General features: G+C 54.1%; 1 protein-coding gene across 1 annotated transcript in view; it reads left to right on the top strand.

Annotated features, from left to right (window-relative positions):
- Positions 1 to 24,370, top strand: part of PLB1 (phospholipase B1) — a 132,026-nt gene that overhangs the window by 14,367 nt on the left and 93,289 nt on the right. The window contains exons 2-12 of the mRNA XM_075536066.1: positions 6,618 to 6,676; positions 8,208 to 8,248; positions 8,802 to 8,842; positions 10,981 to 11,071; positions 11,450 to 11,501; positions 13,712 to 13,798; positions 19,104 to 19,166; positions 19,867 to 19,925; positions 20,802 to 20,877; positions 21,717 to 21,821; positions 22,971 to 23,027. Coding sequence (XP_075392181.1) covers positions 6,618 to 6,676; positions 8,208 to 8,248; positions 8,802 to 8,842; positions 10,981 to 11,071; positions 11,450 to 11,501; positions 13,712 to 13,798; positions 19,104 to 19,166; positions 19,867 to 19,925; positions 20,802 to 20,877; positions 21,717 to 21,821; positions 22,971 to 23,027 — 731 coding nt within the window. The remainder of the gene's footprint in view (positions 1 to 6,617; positions 6,677 to 8,207; positions 8,249 to 8,801; positions 8,843 to 10,980; positions 11,072 to 11,449; positions 11,502 to 13,711; positions 13,799 to 19,103; positions 19,167 to 19,866; positions 19,926 to 20,801; positions 20,878 to 21,716; positions 21,822 to 22,970; positions 23,028 to 24,370) is intronic.

The following is a 24,370-nucleotide window of genomic DNA, read 5'->3' as shown; positions in this document are numbered from 1 at the left end:
GCCACAGTTGGAGTGCACCAGTTCTTCCTTATAGAACGGGTCTTCATAACTACCAGCATATAATCCTCGCCCCAGCTCCACAAGTTGGCCATTGCCAACTTCATTTTATAGGTGGGGAAACTGAGGCTTAGAGAGGTTGACCGCAGGAAGGGTGCCCAAGCTCCTGACTTCTGCTTGGCTTCCACATGCCCATCCATGACCCTGGTCTCTGCACGGCCAGCATCTTGGGTGGCCTGTCCTTCTGCAGATGATGCCCTCAAGGGCAAACAGCCTGCATGGGTTCCGTCCTGCTCTGAGGGCCACACAGAACAGGACCAGCCCTGCTTGAGGCCCAATCCCTCAGACACTGAAGAGAGTTCTCCTACCCTACCTCTGGCTTCTCCGTTCTGATCTTCCCAGCGGTGCTAACCATAAACTGTGGAGTCTGTCTTCCCTCATGATGTGTGTGTAGCCAATGATGTCTGCTCAGATTTTTCTTCTTATTTTTACTTCTAGAAGTTACCTCTGAGGTTGCATAGCTCAGTGGTCAGTCAATGATTTGGTCAGAGGTTATGTTCAATCACCTTGAGCCCATAGACTGTCGTGTGGTTGGCTGATCTGGGTGGAGGTGAGGGAACGCATGCGGTGTTTGCAAAAGTGCAGCCAGTTCTCAAGGTCCTCCTGGCTTCCATTCCACATGGGGCCATTTCAGGTTTTTCCGACACACCCATAGATTCCTGGTCAGCCAGGGATGATACATGGAGTGGATTTCTGCCTGGACTCGTTTTCTGGATTGCCCTCACTCAGTCTCAGATGGATTGACTTGTCTCTTGCTAAGGACTTCCGGGATGACGGTGGGAGGTCCCATCTTCCTCTTTCTCCCTGACGACCTCTTCACTGCACAGCACCAGTCTGGGTCAGGGGCTAGGTAGCAACTTGGGGTCATGGGCCGATTCCAACCTGCCACTTGTCTTTGGTACAACCTATGAGGCAAGAATAGTTTTCACCTTTTAAAAAGCTTTAAAATAAAAAGACTATTCCCTGGTGCATGAAAATCATAGGAAATTTAAATTCCAGTCTCCGTACATTAATTTGTTGACACATGATGTACGATCTCTTTTCGACTGCAACGTGGAGTTGATGACTGCAACAAACAGTGAAGGTATAAAAAAAGAAATTAGGAGTGGGCAGCGGGGAGGGAGGGCGAAAATGAGGAGCTGGTGCCAGGGGCTTACGTGGAGAGTGGGTGTTTTGAGAATGATGAGGGTAACAAATGTACAGATGTGCTTTATACAGTTGATGTATATATGGATTGTGATAAGAGTTGTATGAGCCCCAGTAAAATGATTTTAAAAAAATTCAAAAAACCTGACTAGTTAGCCTTGTGCAGATCAAAGCTTTCCAAGTCTGCTCTAGAACTCGGGCATCTGACGTACGCTTGGCTTGTTGGTGAGGAGCATGGAGCATGGAGTCAGGCTGCCCTTTCTCATGTCCTGACATTGCAATTGTCAGCTGGGCCACCAGTAAAGTAACACTTGGCCTCTCGGGACCTCAGTTTTCTAACAAGAACCAAAAAGCCCCAACTCACTGCCACCAAGTCCATGCTGACTCACAGCGACCCTGTAGGCCAGGGAGGACTGCCCTGGTGGGTTTTCAAGACATTCAATCTTTACTGGAGTAGAAAGTCCCATCTTCCCCACTCCAACAATAAAGTGGGGATAATAAACCTCAATGAGTAATAAGGATTAAGTGAATTAATTCATGTAAGTTTCTGTCATATAAAAGTTGGCTCTTATTTATATTTTTATGGTGACTTGAAACAAATTTTAACAAGATAGCTTCAAGCCTCTCTCCCACTAACTCACCGCCCCACCACTCTGAGAGCGATGACTGCCTTCAAGCGCATCTCTTCAAAGCCTGGCCCCGGCTCCTGTTGCTCATGGACTAGCCTGGTGTTGGCGGCCGTCCAGCCCACCCACTCTCTGTCTTTGGACCTTTACCTGCCCTGCCGGCCCTCCTGCCCCTCCAGCGACAAACCCTGCCTTTTCCAGCACAGTGTGCTTGACCACTCCTACCCCCACCCCCCGCACCTTCCCTTCAGAATGGAAGTGGCTCTTTCTCTCCAGAACGCTTTCTTCTGGGAGGTGACAGCCTTCCTTCCTGCTACAAGCGCCAGCATGGAGATCAGTACTTGATGCCCCAGTAGGCTGAGAAACGGAAATACACTGCCGTGCCTCGTGAAATCTATGATCCATGATTTTCAGAGTGCAAAGACACAAATAGTGTGGATTCTACTCCTGTGAAACAACTGGGATAGACAAGTCTATGAGACAAGTCTATAAGAAGCCACAGTTGGCCAGTGGTCACCGGGGATGGGAAGGAGGAAGGTGGGGAAGAGCACTGACTATCTAGGGGACACTGAGCTTCTGCTAAGGAGCCTGGGTAGCACCGTTGGGTAAGCATTGGACTGGCACCAACAAGCTTGGTGGTTCAAATCCCCCAGCTGCTCTATCTGCTCCCGAGGCTGTCTGCTTCCCCCAAGGCTCTCAGAAATCCTATAGCAGGTTCTGAGTTGGAATCAACTCACGGGCAGTGGGTTTGGTTTTGGATGCTTGAGTTCCTTCTAAGGCTACTGTGACTATTTGGAAGCAAGGACAGGTGACCATTGAGCAACATGGTAAATATAACTCCTGTCTCTAAGTTGTACACATGAGCGATGTTGAAAATGCAATGACTTGTTACACACACACACACACACACACACACACACACACACACACTATGATGCTGTAGAAGAAAGTGAGGCAGGACAAGACACAGCCGTCCACTCCGGGTCAGGCTTTTGGCGGCATGTGTAGCAATGACTGGGGCTCTAACATGACGCGCCCCGGGAGGAACCCCCGCTCAGGGCAGAGAACTGAGTGGGGAACAGACAGAGGACATGGGGCCCTGGATGTCGGATTCGACCGCAGGTCACAGAGGTGTCAGTGGATGATTGCTGATCTCACCCGCTCTTTATTTAGTGTCCTTAAGTTTACTGTCAGACTCATGTCACTGCAAATTCACGTATGTCACATGAAAGCTGGCCAACTTGCACCCTTAAACAGATGTTTTCTCATCTTTAATCGAGACGTTAAAAGTGAAAATCTAAGAGCAGGAGGCACTTCAATGTTGTCAACTACGAGCCCCGGGTCAGCTGAGATGAGGCTGGCATGTCCTTGGGTCTCACCACCTCCTTTTTCTCTTAATCAGTGCATCTCCTCAGGACAGTGGGTGCTGGGAATCGCAGGGGTTCTCCTGAACGCCCATCAGCTTCTGTTGATTCCTAGACGTCTTGGCCTTCCCTGTCCTGTGCTGGGTCCCCAAACAATAGCTTATTCATCTCACATTATGTTCCCAAGGGTTCTGCCCTTTGCTGAGAACTCAATAAAGGAATCTCTGATCATGCCCAAATGTGTCACGTAAGGTTATTGCTAATCCCTCCCAGATAACACGTTTGCTTTTCAACATAGAGGTTCTTCATTCATTGACCGGCTGCATCAATGGAAGCATGGGTCCTGGGTAAAGAAGGTGGTTGGCGGGATGAAGTCCGGGCTTTCTGAACACTAGGAAACTATTGATCTGAACATGGAAGTGGGGGCTGGGGGGTGGGGAGGCCTGCCTGAGAGAAGGCTGAACTGAGAAGAGGGTAAATTATTCTGAATTTGAATGAGATTTCTTTCTTTATTTTCAGGGACCACCCAGGCCCTTGCAGTTCCTGAAAAGAACACAGTGGAAGAGCACCCATGGCCAGCGGTGAGGGATTTGAACTGTGGAAGGGTCTTAGGAAGGTTTCCCTCCCGGTGGGCGATTGACCGGCCCCTCCCTGGAGCCTCGACAGACTGGGCTGAATGAGCTGCTTCCACCGGGGATGGCTCTGCTGCCCGGCAGAGTGGAGATGGCCTCACCATCATACCTCCTGGGAATTGGGACTCATCTCCCTGTAGACAGAGCAGGCGGTTCCCAGAAGCGTCCAGAAAGGGTTATCAATGGGCTTGCTATTCTGCGGACCTTGAAACTTGTGCTGTGAAGTCTCAGAAGGCGCCTGGGTGGCTCTTCTGGGAATATTCACAAGAGTTGACAGGAAAGGAAAATTAACTAGTGTCGTCCAGCCTGGGGTGGACGAGACCCTCTTTCACTAGCTCCCGAAGGGCCCATGTCTTTCCCAGAAGCAGACGTCCCTCTGGGGTCTCCGGACCAGCATCTGAGGAGGTCAGAGGGCACTAAGGCCCTGAGCCCTGCTCACTCCTCTGCTCTCAGAAAGACCCCAGAGACCCCTCCGGACAGGGAACACTTTGATCTGATGGAGACACAGATTCTCCTAGTTTCCAGTCTATCAATTAAACAGCGGCAAATAAATATCATGCCTCATGTAATGCCTTGATTTTATGTAAATAACTGAATTTTAAGAAGAGAATCGATAATATAAATAAATGCAGTAGCATAGAATTGGCTTTTATTCTCCCTCCTTCTCCACCTTACTGTTCTGAAACTTCCTTAAGTGCCAATGCCTGCCGGATCACTGTCAATAGACCCTTCTCCCCCTTTTCCATGGGTTTGGAGATCATGACCACGGATCCTTTTTGCTTCTGTATGTGGGTCTAGATAGACCAGGTCCAGAGTAATTTTTGCACCAATTGTTCAGTACATGCCGTGTTTATTTCTGTCAAAGGCAATTGATGTTTCTGATGTTTGGCTTCAGTTGCAGCCAATGAGGAACTTCCCATTTCCATGCAAGCCAGAAAAGCCAACGTCCAAGGAGCTTTCGAAGTCAGGTAGGCACGTGGCCCTGCCCCTGAGCAGGGAAGGCCAGTGACGTCTCCCTGCTGTGGCCACACATCTCTCTCTCCTTGAGGAGCTTACGTCCTCCATCTCCCAGCCCTTGGGCCTTCACACCACCTCGGTCTCTTCCCTGGCCCTGCACGCAGTGAGCCCAACACCCCACTCAAAGACAGAGGCCAGTGTGGCCCCACAGTGGCTGGCTGAGTGAGAGTGTCAGGCAGGAGCTCTCCTGTGTCTGGAAGCTCAGTGTCATGGGAGCAGTCACGCACGTGCGTCCGCGTCCCGCTAATGTAGCCACAAGAGCTCCTCGGGGCACCATGCCCCTGCCATGACTGTGGGCGTCTAATGCCTGGGTGCTGGGAAGAACCCTCTGGAGCTGGTCTTCTTCCCGCTGGAAGGAGCTGCTGGCGCTCTGTGTGTTGGTGGCATTGCCAAGGATCACTCTGCAGACTTAATGAGGCTTCCGGTTAAGCAGACCCTCCTGTCTTCGTGACCATTGAGCAGATTCTGACTCAGCATGGCCCTCACCATCCCAGTAGGGCCACCCCAGTGGGTTCCTAGGCCCCATCTTTATGGTAGCAGAGAACCTGCTCTTCTCTCCTGAGGAACTGCTGGTGGATTGGAACCACCGACCTTTTGGTTAGCAGCTGAATACTTAGCCATTGTCCCCAGAGGGCTCCTTATGTGATCCCTTCTGTCCTGTTCAATAAAGGCTTTCGACACTGGGTTTCTGCCCTCAAGGTCTGCAGTTAAAACCCACCAGCTACTCAGAGCGAGGCACATGAGGCTGTCTGTTCCCAAAGGTATTTCAGCCTTAGAACCCCCGTGAGCCAGTCCTACTCTGTCCAGTGGGGTTGTCATGACTCAGAATTGACTCGATGTCAGTGAGTTTAGTTTGGGTTTTGGCAGGAAAGATAAAGAGATCTCTTTCATCGGACATCATTTCCTTAGGAAGTTTTCTCCAAGCTACCCCATAACGTGGCAGGGATGTGTCTGTGGTTTCTAGGGAGACTTACTTCCCAAAGTGCTAGTGTCTTGGGTGGGCAACGTGTCCCTGGTGGTATAAAGGGTTAAGCTGCTCAACTCTTAACTAAAAGATGGGCAGCTTGACACAACCCAGAGGCACCACACAAGAAAGGCCTGGTGGTCTGCTTATAGAAAATCAGCCACAGGAACCTTGTAGTAGGTTCTTCGCTGCCATACAGGACCCCCATGGTGGGAATGGACTGCAGGGCCCCAGAGAAGGTACCGGGAGGCATGGCGGGGCGAGGGGTGCATGCATGAGGGTGGGGTGGGCAACTCCTGTGCTCTGCACCCTGTGCACTGTGGGGGGTGTGGGGAGAGGGGCCGCTCCCGGGCTCTGCACCCTATGTGCGCTGCAGCTCAAGCTGATGGTGCTCCCAGGCTGTGAGAGCTTTTCTCAGGCTGCCTGATCGAAAGTCTGCCCTTTGGCACCCAGGTGGTTTTCAGTTTAATGTCTTGCCCTCTTGTTCATCGTTGGTGGCCGGAGATGCAGAGCCAGGGGGCAGAGAGAGGAGGGAGGCAGACAGAGGCCTGGGTGACAGGGCAAGTGAGGGCACAAGTGACCATGATGGGACACTTGTTGGGGGGCCTGAGTGCATTGACAGTGTGGCCTCCAGAGAGGACTGGCTCTTTTGTCCCCAGTCTCCCAGTGACAGCTTTCCATACACACCTGGGAAGGACACAGTCAGGCTCAGCTACACGAGGGCTGGGCTAGGGACGCGGTCGGTCCCTCCCCTGGCCTACATTCTTGGGACGCAGACCTGTCCTTCTCACATACATCCTTATCCTTGTAGTTCACATGCTGAGGCCTTCTGATGTTCAAGTGGTGGCGGCCATTTGGGATCTGGACACGGTGAGTATTTCGAGAGCTGGGCTTGACGCTGCTGCCCCCTGCACATGCTCCTGGGAGCCAGGCAGAAAACCTCAGGGGAAGAGTAGAAGGTGATGAGTGTTGGGGAAATCCTGACCATGCAGGGGCTCCTGAAACTGCAGTGGGAAATCTGCAGAAGGCCCCCATTTCTGTCCAGGGTGGGGTGGGGGAGGATGCTTTTCTTGTGGAGGCCACTCCCTGAGTGAACGGAAAGCTCACCTGGGGTTTCCACACTCATTCTTTTGGCTCTTTTGCTGTGATAAAAGAAAACATTTAAAATGACACCAAACCCATCGGTGCTACTAAGCTGTGAGGACAATCAGTAAGTCATGGGAACTACTGAGACGCATTTTATAGGAGCAGAGATGAGGGGAGCAGGCTGGGAAGGAGGAGAGAGAAACATCGGGGAGGAGAGGCTGGAGAGCAGAGACTGTGGAGGTGCCTCTCCCATCGGCCCCTGCTACCCCCCAATCCCAGTGCCCTGCTCTTAGCAGGCTGCTCAGCCCTGCCCCCCACAGAGAACACTTCCTTGTGGGGTCTTGGCCTGTCCAAGGACCACTTGTAGCTGCCTCACCTGAACCTGGGACATCCCCGGGCCTCCTCCAGTGCCCTCTGCTCAACTCCATGACCAGTTCCTTTACCCAGAACTCCTCTCTCAGCACCCCTGCAGTCTGGATTCCCACAGCCCCAGCCCTGCCCCCCCCCAGTCCTGCTGCTTTCCTGAGAACCCCAACCTGCTCCTCCACAGGCAGGACTGAAGGCCTGAGGACCCCCAGAGCCTGGGCCCATCCCCCCCCTGTTCTCTCCCAACAAAGCCAAGTCCCTCTCTCTGGAACAGTTGAGGGGGGCTGCTCAGCTGGGGTCTGAGTCTGGGTTTAGGAATGTCCCCTCTGGGTAGATGCTGGCTGAACCTGTGGAGGCCACGAGACTCAACATTAGAAAACTAAGTGCAGCTTCTGCCCATGGAGACCAGGGGGCCAGGGGACCAGGGGACCAGGGGACCAGGGGACCAGGGGGAAGGCCTGCTACTGAGAGGTGGGAAGAAATGGCTAAAAAGCGGTGTTGGGCCCTGAGCCTGAGGAACGGGCTGCGTCTGCCAAGCCGGTGTATCCACGGATTGAGCCTTCCAGTGCCCAGGATTCCACGGTGCCTGCCGGCTCTCCCATCCTCCCTCCAGGGCATTTTCTAGATTGGTTGGGGGGGGGGGGGAGCGGGGTACCACGAGACCCAGCCCCTGCTTCCCTGGGGAGCTTCTGTGGCTCGCAGGCTGCATCTGCCTTGTCCTGTGTGTGGAGGGACACGGTCCAGGCGACAAATGCCCTGTCCTCCGACGGACTCGCTGCGCGAAAGCCCGGGGTTCTTCCTCTGCTGCACAACGGCCATGGGTGGGGGGGGGTCCCAGGGTCCCTCCGCACTGGGGGACAAGGGGGATCAGACCAGCAGCCAGGGAGCTCACAAGCAACGATCCCAGCCCCCTCCCTGGCCTGCGATTCACCTCTCCTGTCTGTTCCAGGCTGCGGACTCGGGGAGGGGAGACCTCAAGATGCAGCCATGGTAAGTGTTGGGGATCTGCAGACAGAGAGAGCCAGAGGGAGGCCCAGGGACCCTCTGGGGTAGTCGCCTGCCTAATCCCGGGGACCAGGGAGGTTAGATGCTGTGCTGAAGGGTCCCCTGTGCCAGGAAGTCCCCAGGGCTCTCAGGGAGACCAGGGAGGAGATATGGGAAGAGCCAGATGCTGAGCTCTGCTTCCCAATCAACCCCATGCCTGCCGCCTTACTCCCCTCTTGGAGATCCGTGCAGGGGGTCCCAGGCCCAGCCAGTTATTCTCCAAGGGGTCCACAGCCTCTCCCTGTGGTGCCTCTGACCAAAGGGCAGGAACAGGACCTCAGGGTGCTGCTCCCCCCTGTGGGTGATGCCTCTGCCATTCGGGGTGCGTCCTGACTCCAGGAAGGGCTGCCTGGGCAGTGAGCCAGGCTGCCCAGAGTTTGCTAAGTAGTAGGCCCCGTAGTCCAGGGGAAGAGTGGAGGGGGTGGTGGGTGCAGGGCAGGGGGGGGGGGGGATGAGGACAAATTCAGCCTGACCCATGTGTGGTGGCTTCTGCTTGCAGGATGGAGAAGAGGCCCCCACAGGTGTGCATGTTGGCGTCAGGTGAGTCTGTATTTCCACATCCGGATCCAGATGGTCCCTCCCCTCCCCACACAGTAGCATTCTGGCCACTTGGCTCCTGCAGACTGGAGGGAAGGAGCAGCCCCCCTAGACTCCAGGTGGAGGTGGCAGGTCATGAAAGTCACAAGATCTCAGTAGAAGGTTTGAGAACTGTGACTGAGGGTCTCTGGGCAGAGAGGCGGCAGGGTCAGGTGAGGTCACAGAAGAGGGCAGGGGACCAGGGGCTGTGAAGGATTGGGGGCCTTGTCACTTTTGCTCTGCCGAAAAGTCCACAACTCACTCCCCACAGATAGGAAGGACCCAGGCCCATTTTCCATCTGTTCCGTTTTGTCATAACTTCCTGGTTTGTAAAGTCAACAGCACCTGTCAATTTCAGGAAGGGGCATGGAGAAAATAGAAGGTGACAGGCTGGCTCTGATGCATGCATGTGCTTATGAATATCCTGTGTGTAAGCAGGCTTTTCCATTTCCTATCACGGGTCCCCTATGACGCTCTGAACTGGGCCATCTTGAACACCCCAACGCCCTTAGCCCCAGCTGAGTTAGCCTCAGGCACCTTATAGGTGCCGATGCTTGGAATGCATAATGCAGGCACAAGGGGAACCCCAGTTCCCGCCATAATGAAGGTGAGAAGGTGGGCGCCCAGGGGAGCTGGCCTCTGAGGAAAGTGGCCACAGGGTGGGAGGCGCAGTGATGTCAGTGTGGTGAATCTGCACAGAGTGGGGGTGCTAGATGCCCCTGAGGAGGAAGGGTAAAGAAGAGGCTGGCCCTGCTCTCAGGGGGCGCAGCTCAGTGGCGAGGGAGAAGCCTGGTGCTTCCCCCTTAGTGATCCGACTGACAAGTGAGGGGCTGCTGGTCAGATGGTGGAAGAGCCACCCAGCAGAGCAGCCATGGTTCTGAAAGAGGAAGCCCAATACGGAGTTGATGGCTTTCGCCGCTGTGTCTAGGCCTGGTCCCCTTTACCTCTAAATGGTAGGAATCTGAGGGGCACTTTAAACAGTATGTGGACCCTGGAGTTAAAAGATGAAGAGCGTTTTCCATGAACGTTTTGAAACCCTTTCCCCCATTACAGGGGGTTCCTGTGGGGCATCCAGGAAGATGGCCACAGTCACCTCTGTCCTGGAGCCACCATGCAGCTGCTCTGCCTGCTTCTGACTCTTCCTCACCGTCCTGGGCAGAGAATCCTCACTCCCATTCTCTCTCTCTCTCTCTCTCTCTTACACACACCACCACCACCACCACCACCACCACCGCCACCCCCTAATAAGCCCTGACCTGAGCTGGGAGCTTTGCTGGCCCTCCCACGGGGAGTTGCTGACTTCTGCAGGGCTTCTGCAGCAGGGTAGGCTCAGGCCCCCCAAGAATACCAAACCAAGTGCTGAGGGCTCCTGCCTCCAGCCCAACTTCAACCCCCTTAGGGGGCCCCTGGACAGTTGCCTGAGAGCCCCAGGTACTGCAGGATAGGACGGCAGCACAAGACACTGCGCCCTGGATGGGGTGGAGCTGTCTTCCTCCCACTGCTTGCTCACCCTGCTCTGCCTGCCTCCCCGCTCCCCTACCTTACACTCTTCTCCTCTCCCCTTCCCACACCTCCCCTCTCTTCTCTCCTCCCCATCCAGGAGCCAGACAGAACTGCTCCTGACAGCGCTATTTTTAGCAGTCTCTGCTGTCAGTGCAGGGACATGTTCCCTGTGTGTTCCCTGGAGCTTTCCCGCCCCAGTGTCACTCTCAGCAGGAGGCAGGGGGCCGGGACACAGCCTGTGCCCTGACTCTGCTCACTGTCTCCAAGAGGCGAGAGCTCATTCAAAGACTTGGACCCACCAGCTCTGGTTCAAAGCCCTGCAGCCCCAGTGGTCTGAGATACTGGGCCAGGTGCTCAGCTTCTCTGGGTCTGTCTCCTCTGCATTTTCCCCAGGGTTTGGGGAGAGGACTCAACAGAGAGCCTTTGTGCTGGGCCTGGCCCTTGATGGGCTTCCCTTTAGCTCTATTCACCTCCTGGGGCCCGAGGTGAGGCTGACCGCACAGCCCACGTCAGGTGTCTCAAGACAGGTCCAGCAAGCCTGGCCCCTCACCCTGGAGGGGTCAAGGCCAGGACCTCAGGCCAGCTCTCTCTCTCTCTAGTCCTGTCAGACATCATCAGACATTTCAACCCCTCTGTTCTGAGCCCCATGTGCCCTCCTGGGAAGAGTGCTGGGCCGGCCGATGGTGCGCAGTAAGTTGCTATCTGTCTCCCTCAGGGGTCTGTGTTCCTGGGGGTCTCTGGCGTGTGGGCTGGAGAGAGGGTGGAAGCCAAAGTCAAGGAGGCCTGAAGGCAGAGGTCTCATCAAGCCCACGCTGAGCTGCCTCTCCCTGGCTGGCTTCCATCTGGATCAGGGGCTACTTGAACCCCCAGAGAAACATTAGCAGCAGGGCAACCCCATGGAGCCTGAGCTCACCCTGGCACCTGGGGGTGGGGTGGGCAAGAGGCAAGCCCCCCTCTGCCCCTGCAGCCCTGCCTGTGACCATGGTCTAGGAGGGTTGGGTTTGGGGGTCAGTCATCCTGCAGAATGACCCCTAACTGGCTCTTGCTCGGCCTTTCTCCTCTGCACAGGGACTTGTGGGCTCAGGCCAGAAAGCTGGTGAGAAGCATGAAAGAGAACCCGGTAAGAACCCATCTGGCTTCTGGCCCGGTTGGGTTGCCCGAGTTTGGGGGGAAGCCGTCAGACCAAAGACACCCAGCAGTGAGTGAGGGCCGTTACCATCCCGCCCTGGACTGGGCCCCGAGGGTGGCCCCAGATCTTCACAAATGTCCTCTCCGGGGTGATTCCCTCGAGGGGATGGCGCGCAAGTCCAGTTTTGTGTTCAGATGGGTTTTCTGTGAGCACCTGCCGAAGGGGACAGGGGAGCAGAGTCCACGCTGAGAGGAGCCCCAGGGAGAGAGCTTGGGCCCCAGGGTGAGGCCAGCTGGAGTCTGAGTCCTGAATTCTCCACCGATTAGCTGTGTGGGACTGAGGACAGCGCTGAACCTCTCTGTGTTCTCATCAAAGAGCCGAGTCACAGCGCCTATTGACCCGACCAAACCTGCTGCCAATTCCAACCACAGAGACCGTGTACGATGGGCAGAGCTGCCCCATGGGGCGTCTGAATCTGCCAATCTCCATGGAAGCAAATAGCTTCCTCTTCCTTCTGAGTAACAGTGGGGTGTGCATGCGCCAGTCTCTTGTGAGCAGCAGAGCGCCTAAGCCCTGCCCCACCAGGCCCCTGCACAGGGCTGGAGGAAGATTCCATGGAGGGGAAGAGGTGGCTGTGTGCTCATTGGCCTGGGGCCTGGCAGGGAGTCCATGCTTGGGAACAGTCTGTCTAATTAGCATCCTAAGGGTAGCTCACAGGTGGAGGTCCCTCACTAAAAGATCACCTTTGAAGCCCTGTCTTATACTCAGGTATGCCCGTGACCCACTCTCCCAACAGCTGGGATGCTCTTGACTCAGTAACGGCTGGGCATTTGTAGGCCCATCCTCAGGTGGTTTGTGCTTTCCTGAGAGAGGGCAAGTACCAATCAAGACACGCTTTGTCTCAGTTGGCTCTGAGCACTGAGTCTGCATGGAGGACGCCTAGGGCAGCTTCTGCCTCAGCCAGCCCCTCCGGTGTGCCAGGGTGCAGGTATTCAGGAGGGGCGAATTCCAGGTGCCACGGGAGCAGTGAAACATGTCACCTCATCACAGGGCGGTCCCAAATTATCTGGTAAAGTCACAACACTACCTGGTTCTTCTGGAAACCAGCTTGAGATCTCTGACCCATTCCCTTCATTTCATAGATGAAAAATTGAAGTTCCTAAAATTCATGTGACCTGCTCAAGGGCCACAACCAACAGAGGCCGGAGTTTAAAGTACTCCGTTCACAGGTCCCAGGTTCCTCAACTCTCCTGCCCCTTAAAGCATGAGGGAATAATCATAGCAACAATGTATTTCACAGTGTTGCCTGTTCATGGTAGACCAATCAGAGAACACATAAAGCCAAAGAGTATCACGGAGAGAAAACTGATGCAGACACCTGAACGTGCGCTAGGAAGCTCAGCGCACCCTGAGTGCAGGGGCTGGTGGGGGGAGATCTCAGAGAGGAGATGGCTTCTCAGCTGCACGGGAGCCTCCCTGTCACCTGTGGTCCCCGGAGCACCGGTCTCATTGCTGCCCGGTCTCTGCTTACTTCTAACGACAAAAATGAAATAAATTATAACAAAACAATATTGAACCGTCCTTAAACCGAACATAGGGAGATCATTACTGTCAGCTCCTTGGAGGTTTCTGGGTGCTTTGTACTTTGATCTGTCGATATTTTCTAAAACAGGGATGCTACTGTGTGTAGATACTTTTTATAACCCGCTTTTCTCACTCAGTCTGTCCTTAACAACCCCCCCCCCCCACGACACTGATTTCCTTCCCAGGCATCACGTTAGTACCGACATAGTGGTTCCTCTCAGGAATATTCCGCAGTTTACACAGCAGTGTTCTGTTTTAGAGATTTATGTTCTTTCCGGCCTTTCAGTCTTAGGAGCCATGCTCCGCGGAAGGTAATTGTAGCTAAATCTTTGTGTGTGTAATTGTTCCCTTTGGGAAACATTTTGGGAAATGAAATCGTTAGATCAAAGGGTAGCCCCCTTTAAAGACAGGGGTTCGATGTGTTTTGACAAATTGCTTTCTAGAACAGTACTTTTTCTGACTCCCTCCGGTGCGCAGCATCTTCTGAGAGAGGAAGGCAACCCCCATGCATGGGAGCTATCAGGGGCAGATGAATGGAACGGAAATACATGAAGCCAGAGACGCTCTTTGGTGCAAAGTCTCGCTGCTGTTTCTGACTTTGATGTTTCTTCCCTCAGCAACTCGACTTCCAGAGTGACTGGAAGCTCATCAACGTGTTCTTCAGCAATGCCAGCCAGTGCCACCTGTGCCCCGTCGCCGAACAGGTAAATTGCAGGCTTAGTGGTCCAGGGCTTGCGGGTGCTGGGGTGGGGCATGGGCAAGCGAGTGCATTTAACCTGCCTGGTCCCCAGCTGTAAAAACTCAAAGGAAGCACAGATCAGAGCAGATGGTCTTAAGATCCTGCAGATCAGGAGACGGAATCGATCGGTTGACTCACAGTCATCCCCCAACTGAGAAAAGCGTCTTCCCAGCTAGTTAGAAAATGATTTTGCCTTTACAGTTTTTGTTGTTGTTGACATCTAGGCGTGTTGGTCCTGATGTCCCTCCTATTTTCGAACCACAATTCCTTTCTATGTATGTGCTACATTTTTCTCTCTGATTTCTTTTTCAGTGGCGATTTGGATATTTCCCCCTTTCACTCTTCTAAGCTACAACAAACAATCTTGTTCATTCACTTGTGGATGCCCAAGCTGTTTTCTAACTTCCAATTCAAATTAAGTTTAACAAAACCAGTTCGAAGGATTGCAATCCAAAGTTGTGAAAATAGAAGTAGAATAGAATGACCTATAAACATCTTCGATTGTCTGAGTAAGGTCACTGTTGGTTCGTGAAACTTCTGATTCACTGTAGCTCCATGGCCTCAAACCAGACAATTGCGAGGACAGCACAGGACGGGGCAGCATTTTACTCTGTGACTCACAGAGATCGAATCAAGAGCACCTAGCAACAGTGTGCTTGGGGCTGCAAGGTGGAATCTTACTCCGGGGTATGTTCAAAATCGTTTGAAGAAAAGTAGGAATAGCTTCTTCGGCTTCTCGGGTGTAGAACTGCTACTCACCAGGCGTGTGTGGGTTCAGCTTTCACAAAAGACCAAATAATTATCCATGAAACAAATGGCCACCGACTTGATTCTGACGCACGGTTAGCTGTTCAGAAGGAGTTTACCGGGGCTTTCTCTGGAGGTGCTGGGTGGACTCAAACCTCCAACCTTTGGGTTAGCAGCAGAGCATGCTAACCCTTGGCACCACCCAAGGCCTCCTTAGTTTTCACCCTCCAAAGCAGCTGTTTCACCGTCCAGAGCAGCTGGGCCCATTTGTCATCCCACCTTGTCTGAGACTCCTTGTATCTTTCTAGCACTTGTTATCAAAATTAGTCAGTGTGTGAAATTCCCCCAAGATGTAGTTATGTTGATAAGCAGAGGCTTCGTTTGTTCACACACGGTGCCTCCTGCTTTTTAAAATTGGTTGTAACCATATTACAAGAGCAGTCGTACCTCATTCGCAGCTTCTAAATGGCTATAAATCAGTAACCTGATCTTTATAAATTTAGCCCATTGTAACAGTTCTCACTTCTCAAATCCCTTTATACAGAATTTCCCCCATCCATCTTGATTTTTACCCACCTAGACCACCAAACCTTTGAGCAAAGAATAAATCTCACCTCCACTTCCATTTCCCTTAAAAGACTCCCCGTGCCTTCTGGGTCTGGCTCACTTGTCCCCTGGGCCTGGGCTTCGGGCTCCTCCCTCCACCCTCCCAGAGCTTCCACAGCTCAGACTCACAGGCTGCCCTCCTCTTTGCTGGCGCTGCCTCTGTCGGCTGCACACTCCACGGTCAAGCCAACCCCGGTGGCAAAGATCAACCTTCCTGTGTTCGTCTGGGTACTTTAGAGAAACAAATCCACAGCAACTCATGTATAAGAGAGAGTTTTATATAAAAATTAAGTGCACCTCAAGAAAATATCCCAACCCAGTGCTGCCCAAGCCCACAAGTTCAACATTAACCCAGTAACCCATATGTCCAACACCAGTCCACAAAGGCCTCCTCCATTTCACAAAACGCACACTATGATGCTGCCTGCAGGAGGAAAGCTGAGTCAGTGAATGTGTAAGCATCTCAGCACTAGCAGGGGTCTCCACATGGCTGCGCCATCACCCAGGGCTGCATCGGGATAGGTCCATGTGGCTTCTTCTTGGGGATGTCTTGCAGGAAGTCAGCCTTGCAAGCTGAAGCAGGGAACTAACTGGCTAAGGCAGCTGCACCCTGGTGCAACCATCACAAAGCAAGAGACCCGAGAACTAGAAAGGGGAGGCTTACTGAGCCATGGATCCCTCTGCTTTTCAATTAACCCCACTTGTGTTCATCGGCCAGGTTGGCACAATAAACTAACTCACTGCCCCTTTAGAAAACTCCTCAAAACCCAGACTCACTGCCATCCAGTCAGTGTTGACTCAGCCACCCCTGTGGGTTTCCAAAACTGTAACTGTTGACGGGAGTCAAAAACCCAATCTATCACCCTCAGAACTGTGGGTGGTTTTGAACCGCCGACCATGTAGATCACAATCCACCATGTGATCACTACCCCACTAGGGCCCTCTCTTTAGAAAGTTCTTAAAATAAATGTCACTTCCATCGAGTCCTTTCTGACTCTATAGGACAGAGTCCAACTTTAACTCTTTACAGGAACAAAGCAGAACCTTAAACCATTACAGGCCTCCTCTTTCTCCTACAGAGCAGCCGAAGGGTTTGAACTGCCAACCTTGTGGTTATCAGAACAATACTTACCCCCCCGACACCACCCGGGATCTAGAAGAATGCTTAGATAACATCTTCTTATGTTCCTCAAAACGCATCCCTGCATCGTCTCTTCCTCTGTGGTTGACAACCCACTCTCTCCAGGGTCCTAGGGGCCATTGGAGGCCCCTCAAGGGGCACAAGGCAAGGCACAGAGCTGTTGCCAGGCCTCTACCGACTTCACAGAGCAGCGTTGTGGACTTATGTCCACGGCAAGGGTTTCCGCGATAATTCATCTGAGGGAGAAAGGGCGCTTGCTCTTGAAAGGATTTGTCCTGGGAGAGCCCTGCCCTGTCTTGAGACTTGAAATTCACCTGCTGTAAGAAGGTGTGAGGGAGTTCCTAGTGACACAGAGTTCAACACTTGGCTGGTACCTGCAGGTCTCTCAGTTCAAACCCATCAGTCTCCACCCCCCCAGCCCCCCCCCCCCCGAGTCATAATCTCCCAGCAGGGGAGCAGAGCCCCCTGCTTGCAGGGTTTCCCAGGCTGCTCTTGAGGGAAGCAGAGGGCCCCTCCTTGTTCCCTTGGAGCTGCCGATAGGTGTGTATCCCCGACCTTGCGGTTAGCAGCCAATTGCCTGACCACTGCGCCACCAGGGCTGCTTCTGATCCGATGGCCATGTGGTTTCATTTTTCTTTGTTTCATGGAGGCCTTGGATGGACCCTTGGTGGCCCGGTGGTTAAGCATTCAGTGACTCACTAGAAGGGTGGGGGTGGGGGTGGGTGAGGTCACCACCGTGGGGGGAGAGCCGACGTTCTGCTCCTGTGAAGATCCCAGGGGGGGCGATGAGGGCTTGTACTCCAATCTGTCACTTTGAGTTGGAGTCCACTTGGGACCTTGGGTCTCTGGGTGGCACAAGAAGTTCAACACTCAGCCAGGGGCCAAAGGGTGGGCAATTAGAACCCTCCACCTCCCACCCCACCAAGGCACCTAAGCAGAAAGGCCTGGTGATCTGCTTCCAAGAGGCCATTGCCATCGAGAGCCCTGCAGTCCAATTCCACTGCACATGCGGGGCTGCCGATACGGCAAGAAAGCCTCGACGTGCAGCCACTGCGCTGCGTCAGAGGCCGATGCGAGCGTCTGGGAGGACGCATACACAGACAGTGTGTGTCAAGGCCCTAACATGGTCACACTTCTCACCGACGGGCCCTAACTCCCTGGAGGGATCCCAGGAAGCCAGTTTCCAGGAACACACGAAGTCTCCTTGTCGGGTACATGTTTGATGTCAGAGTGTTCTTTGGGAGCCGGGGATAAAAATAAATATGGAGAAATAAAGTTATTTTCCTGACATTGGGCTCCAGGGGGGACATGGTCTGTGAGCGCCATGTCTTCCACTACAGAACAAGGCCAGTGGGTGCCCCTGGGGACAACCTTCAGGGCCTGAAAGGGCAGGGTGGGCCCATCACGCAGCAGCTGGAGCCAACACCGCCTCTGCGGAGGCTCTAGAGCAGGGTGCGCACGGGCTCCCCCAGGCACCGGTGGCTCTAGTCCAAGGGGCTGACTCCCGGCCGCTGGAAAGTGTCCCAGGAGCACTGTGCTCCCAGGGGGCTTGGTCAGCAGATGGCCAGGCCTGTGAGGTGCCTCTGGGAGAGACCTGTGAGGTGCCTCTGGGAGACTGGCCAGGCCTGTGAGGGAGAGGCCTGCGAGGTGCCTCTGGGAGAGGCCTGCGAGGTGCCTCTGGGAGAGGCCTGCGAGGTGCCTCTGGGAGAGGCCTGTGAGGTGCCTCTGGGAGACTGAAGAGTCCAACCTCGCAGCAGCCAAGCACGCTGACTGTGGACCCTGGGGGAGCCGAATGCCCGGCCTGCGGGACAGTACGATGGTTCTAGACAGAGCTCTCAGGGCTCCGCAGGAGGGACCATGTGGTGGCCTAATGCCATGCTCACTCAGAAGAAACTTAATCAACCTTGACTAGCCTCCCAAGGGACAGCCTCCAGGTGGGGAGGAGAGAAGAGAGAAAGGGGATGTTGCTTCGTTTTCTCTGTGAGCAGACCCATGTGCTTGGGGGCGGGTGACTGGCAGCTGTCTTCAGAGCCCCTGCCTGTGTCCCCCCAGGAAACAGCAACTTGGCCAGCCTTGTCTCCTGTCTGAGCCAGTTGCCCCAGGGGACAGCCAATGTGCAGGCAGCTTAGCGGCTAGTCTTGCTCATTTTATATTTACTTGGTTATTTTTACCCAGAAAGGGTAAGCCAGGGTTGAAATTGGAGGTGGTCTCTGGTGGATTTTCATTCTCTGCCCGGAAGGAGAAGGTGTGTGTTGGGCGTAAGGGATGGGTTTGAACACCCAGCTGTCAGAGCCGTCCTGTCTCTTCTCCTGGGACTCACTCCTTGTCTTACTCAGGGCAAACGTGGCAGGGCTGGCCTGATGAAAGAGCCCCAAGTGGCAGTCCCGAGACCCTAAAACTTAGAGACGAATTGAGCTCTCCCTTAAATCCGATTTTCCTCAGTAGAGAGAACTGATTCCCGCAGCCTTGGAGAACGCATCCTCTCTCTCATCTGTCAGCACATGTTGGGGTGTCTGACCTTACCCTGACCTCGGGCTTGTCCTTTCCTGATGTGGAAGGGGCTCCCCCAGGTGCATGATGGGAACGGGAAGCCAGAGATTGGAAAAACTCTACACATTTGTGGGGTGCTGGGTCTAGATCTGTCCTCGCCACCAGCCTCTCCACTCAAGGAGGGAACCAGGCCCACCCTGCTCTCAGCATCCCGGCCTTGTGCGCATGCTCTGTCCCTGTGGTCCTTCCTGTCCCCACCCTCACTCCCCACGTTTCTCTCACACAGACCAGTCATGTGATGGATACCATGGGCAAGCTGACCCAAACGCTGGACTACCTGCAGCAGGAGGTGAGGTTTGCAGCCTCCAGAGCCCTGTAGCACCACAGACCCAGAGCTTCTTCGCAGGGGCCTTTGTTCTCAAGTGGCCACCCTTCGGGGTGAGGAAAGGTAGCTCCTTGGGGGGAGATCAATCCACAGGGGACGGGAAAGCTGCAGCAAAGTCAATGGAAGCGGGAGTGGAGCATCGATCTTTCATCGTGCGAGAGAGATTTCTGAGGGAGACGGTCCCTCTTGGAGGGCTTAGGGGCTCTGCTCCTCTCTGAGGCCCATCTCTGACTCAGTCTGGGGCGAGGGCAGATGGGAGGGGCCTGCGAACCTCGAGGCTGCCCTTTCTGGAGTGAGCGTGATGAACACAGAATGTTCTGGGGAGCCCGATGGCTCCCTCCTTCTCACCTGCTCCCCAGGGTCCGCTCTTCTGTGGGAGTGGAGCTGTCCATCTCTCCACGGTGGGCTTCTCCCTGTCCTCACCATAGTGCTGGGCAGCAAGAGGGGCCTTGTCCATGAGGGGGGGTGAATGGAGCCTTGCTGGGATGGCCTGCCTGGGAACTCTGGATGGAGCCCAGCTGGACACTCCCCACAGCTAGAATCACCTTGGAGAAGCCTGTCACCTCGAGCGAGCTCAGACTGGGCTCCGACCAGGGGTTTCAGAGAGGCTTCTGGGCAGTCGGGGCATCTCTGCTAATGTGCACTTCTTTCTGTGTCCTCCTAGGTCCCCAAGGCATTCGTGAACCTGGTGGATCTTTCTGAGGTTCTGGGCCTTGAGCTCAGGTAAACAGGGAATGGAATTCAAGCAACATCCGTCGAGTGGCTGCCATGTGGCAGGCACTGGGCAAGGCACTCTTGTGCCCTGATCCTGGGTGGGGGTGTAGACAAGTGGTGTCCGAGAGAGGTTGAGGACAATGTGTTGAAGATGGCTCAGCTGGTCAGCAGCAGAGCCAGGGTGGAAGGAGGCAGACCTCCCTGCTGAGTGTGTTTTAGAAACTGAGTTTGAAAGATGAAACTTTGGTCTGGCTGATGTGGGCCCAAATGGCTTGCCCCTACCTGAATGATTAGAGAGTTAAACAATAGGTTTGGAAAATCACCTCTAATTGTTCCTTCTGGACATTGGAAGGCACAGTGTAGCCTAAATGCATTTCATCCCCACACAGCGCGATTCCCATGGATTTCTGAAATCTTGCATAGAATTTAAGCTCTTTGGATCCACACCCCACAATCTCTGGTTTTGCACCTAGAAAAGCTCACATAGGGCAGAGCAACTAGAGAAGGCGGCGACAGTGCTCCCAGGAGAAGAGGAGGCTTTGAGCAGGAAGGAAGGGAGTGGAATGCAGTGTAGGGGAGAAAGGAGAGGGTGTGAGTTTCAGTTCTGAGGGGCAAAGGAGACAAGAGCCCATGTCCACATCCCACCTCAGCTTCAGGGGAGGAGGGTGGTGGAGAACAAGAGTCCCACAGTGGGCCTTCCACCCCGTAGCTTATTCCTACCTGGATTTGCCTCCTTGCTTCTTGTGCCCCCTTGAAGATGTCCAAGTTCTTCCTCTCTGCCCCTTAAGCCATTGCGAGGTGCTACCCCCCTGCTTCCCACCAGGGGCAGACCGATGGCACCCTGGGCTGGCATCAGCGTTCCTATTTCTCTTGTTCCACCAGCAGCCCCCAGGAAGAGACCTGTGGGTGCACACTGGAGACTTCCTCATTGTCCAGGGCTGTGATGCAGTGGTCCTACCAGGTGAGCTCAGCCTCCTGGAATGGAGTTGGGGATGCTGGCTCACAGTGGGGCAGGGTGACCAAGGAGGAGAACGGGTGGTGGGAAGAATTAGGGAACAGCTCAACCCATGCTAAGTTTCCTAGTGTAGGCCTGTTGAGAGAGAGCTAGTCTCCGCACACTCCCCGAGAACCTTTCAGTCGTCCTAGCATGGGGCTGGGCAGGGTGAAAAATATCCCGAAGCACTTGACCATCATTCTGGAAGGCTCGTGGTCATCATGACCGTGTATCCTGCTACCTGTGGGAGCTGGGAGAGGGTTTCCCTCAGGCTGTGATCATCCTCAGCCCCAGGGGAGAACAGGCGTGCTCCTGAAGGCAGGCTTCCCAGGGGACAGGGAGATCCCAGGAGACTGTGGTGGCTCATGAACCCGGTGTGGGAAACAGCTTCAAGCACAATTCCCACTGCCGTGCTCCACAGGAGGGTTTTGTTTAAGAAGAGAGTTATATTTCAAGTTGGGAAATGACCACCTTTGGGGGGGGCATGTTTACTGGCACATCCCTTACAGAACTGAGTCCTTGAGGACAGCATGGGGTTCCTAGTCAGGTGGTGAACAGGCCTCTATCTCTTGAGCTTCCAGAGACTGTATTTCAGATCTACCTCCAGTGTTTCTTGTCTGCTGGGGTTCCCGAGAAGAATAAAACCCCAACTTAGTTCCTCGAAGATCCAGGAAGTATGAGACAAGAGGGAGCTTTGGAATTGCTTTGACTTTGGAACGATGAATGCGGGCCAGTCTCAGTGGTCAGAGGGTGGGGCAGACCCGGCCTGGTTCAGACTTCTATGTGCTTCTCTGGCCCTCCTTCAGGAAACCTGGAAGAAGCTCCTGGCCTCCAGCAAGTACAACAAACAGAAGTCCTTTGCGGTTGTTTTTCAGCCCATCTTCTCTGAGTCAGACGCATTAACTGCCTTGGTGAGTGAGGGCTACAGGCGAGGCACATAGGTGCAGACTGCGGAGGGGCCTCGGCTGCAGATGTCCTTCCTGCCTCCCCTCTCTCCCCACTCATCTCTGCAGAATCCCCATTGAGCTCAGCAGCACTGAATCAGAAAGAAATCCTGCAGCAGTCTTGTACTTTCTTGTATCCTTCCCTCCAGGATGGGATACCTCCCCTCCCTGCTGGGCTTGTTCTTGGAGGCAGGGCAGCCCAGAGCTCAAGAGCACAGGCTCTTCAGACCCGTGACTTCACGCCCTGACCTTGGGAAGGGCCAGCTGAATGACTCGGGACACGTGGTTTGAGCTCTCAGTGCCTCTGCTCCTCATCTGTAGAATCCGGATGGTTATGAATGGTTAATCATTGTCATTAAGACCCTCACCCCCTGTAGGGTCACTATGAGTTGGGATTGACTTAATGGCAGTGAGCCTGCCTCTCTGGTGCTTGTAAGGGTCACATGAAGGAACAGAACTGGGAGTCAGCCCCGGCACTGGGGAAGCACTCATACCTCTTAGCTATTGTGATCCCTCAGGATACAAGACAATTGCCCACTCACCCCCCTGCCCCCCTCCTTCCCAGCCTTCTCTGTTACCCCCAGCTCTACAAGGGAGGGTACCTCAGAGTGGTCCCCAGGGTCACTGGACTCAAACGAACCAACCCACTGCCACCGAGTTGCCGCTGAAGTGGCTCTGTGGGTGTTTGCACATGAACGCTTGGAGCCTCCAGGAGGCCGAGTTCTGCCTGACAGAGTCACAGTGCATCTCCCACAATCGATGATGATGGAAAGAAAGGATGTTGGCTTCCCGTGCCCTCCATCCTCCTCGTTCTCAGCCTACATCCAAACCTCTTTCCTGTTGTTGGCTTCTTCTACTCTGTTCCATTGCACAAAAGTCCAGTTGCATCAGACACTGGACTTGCTCCTCGAGGCCCCTTATCTTCCAGCCCTGACCCCAGAGGAGCTCCCATAAATATTTGTAATTGTTGAGGGAGGTAGAGAGGTTGAGGGGAGACCATGGATGCTTCAGGAACCCGCATCCCCACCCAGGGCAAAGGTGTGGGTGTCAGAGACTAAGGTGCTGCCTGCCTCTGTGGGAAGAGAGGGGTTCCTTGCTCATGTGGCTCTCTTTCAGGAGGTGCCACCACGCCAGGATCCTGCCTCGCTTGCCCTGTATCTCTGGAACAGCATGGTGAGTGGACCAGGAATGTGGACCTCAGCGGAGGGGCGAGGGGTCTCTTCCACTCCTCCACCACTGCATTGGAAGAGGACTGAAGGTCACTCACAGATTTATTGCCAGAATCAGGTTCTTGTCTTTTGCCAAGAGAAAGAATTACTCTGGTCAGACCTCGAGGCAACACTGGGGGATTTTACTAAAGCCTCCGGAGGGTAGCCAGGCCACGGCCTAGGAGCTAAGGAGGTCAAAGAACTACACTGCCTCATCTTGCACAGTTACAGGGGGGATCTGGGGGCCTGGGGAATGCTGGGAATTTCAGTCCAGCATGCTTTGTTCCCATGGGATGATGGTAAGTGCAAAGGATCCTGAACTACAAGATGACAAATAGCCGTAGCTTTTTGTTATGGGAGAGAAGACCTAACTTTCAGAGCGCCTCTGAGTTTTAGTCCCACACGTATTGCAAGAGAATGCCTTTCATCTCTGTCTCTGGTCTGTCTCTACTTTTGCTTCTCTTCATGGAACAAGAGCCAGCAGGAAGTCAGGCAGGATGCAAATTCCCAGGACACTGTGTCTGGGCCACGAAAGAACTTTTCTGCACCTTGAGGACAGTCAGTTCTGACTGCTGGGAGTTTGACCTTCTTGTCCTAGAGGCTGAGCCAAAGCCACCTGGGGAGGGGCGCTCTTGATGGGGGTCTCTGTCTTTCTCTTCCCAGGGGCAAGGCACTTTTCTTAGTGTCAACGGGTGAGACTTCCCTTGCATTGGGACCTAGGGACTGGGCTCACGTGCCAAGTCCCTGCCCGGCTTTCCCTCTTTGCACATGACTATGGTATCAGCAGTTTTAAAGGTCCAGGGTGGTGCCTGGGATGAGTATGGACTTTGGAGTCACGAAGACCTGGGGCTCAACCTTAGCTCCGTAAACTGTGAGTCCAGGGCTTCAGCGCCTCTCCTGCAAAAGCTCAGGGCTTAACCCCTGGCACAGGAAGCAGCATGTACAGCCTGCTGCAGGCCCGCAGTAAGTGCCCTGTTCAAGTTGGTCCTTTATAGCAGAATGTACGCAGTTCTACAGACTTAGCCCCCTCTCCCCCTGGAGTCCAAAGGTTCCCCACGACCATCTGGAATGAGCCAGAAACCCGAATACATTGCCCAGGGCTGTTATTACTTGCAGGTTTCCAGGACACTAGCCAGCCACCTGATTTCCTCCACAGACTCCGCTCCCATCCAAGTTTCTCTATTGTTCGAAGCTCAGTGACACACCTTGCTTTCTCTCCCTCTCCTCCACGGATGTGCACTGCATCTTAGTTGCTTTCTGTCTAGTGTAAGACATACAGCAGGGAGGGGAGGGGCAGGGAGTCTTCCA

This window comes from Tenrec ecaudatus, chromosome 17, assembly GCF_050624435.1.
Source record: "Tenrec ecaudatus isolate mTenEca1 chromosome 17, mTenEca1.hap1, whole genome shotgun sequence".
Taxonomy (NCBI): domain Eukaryota; kingdom Metazoa; phylum Chordata; class Mammalia; order Afrosoricida; family Tenrecidae; genus Tenrec; species Tenrec ecaudatus.
This window is presented reverse-complemented; position numbering and strand designations above follow the sequence as displayed.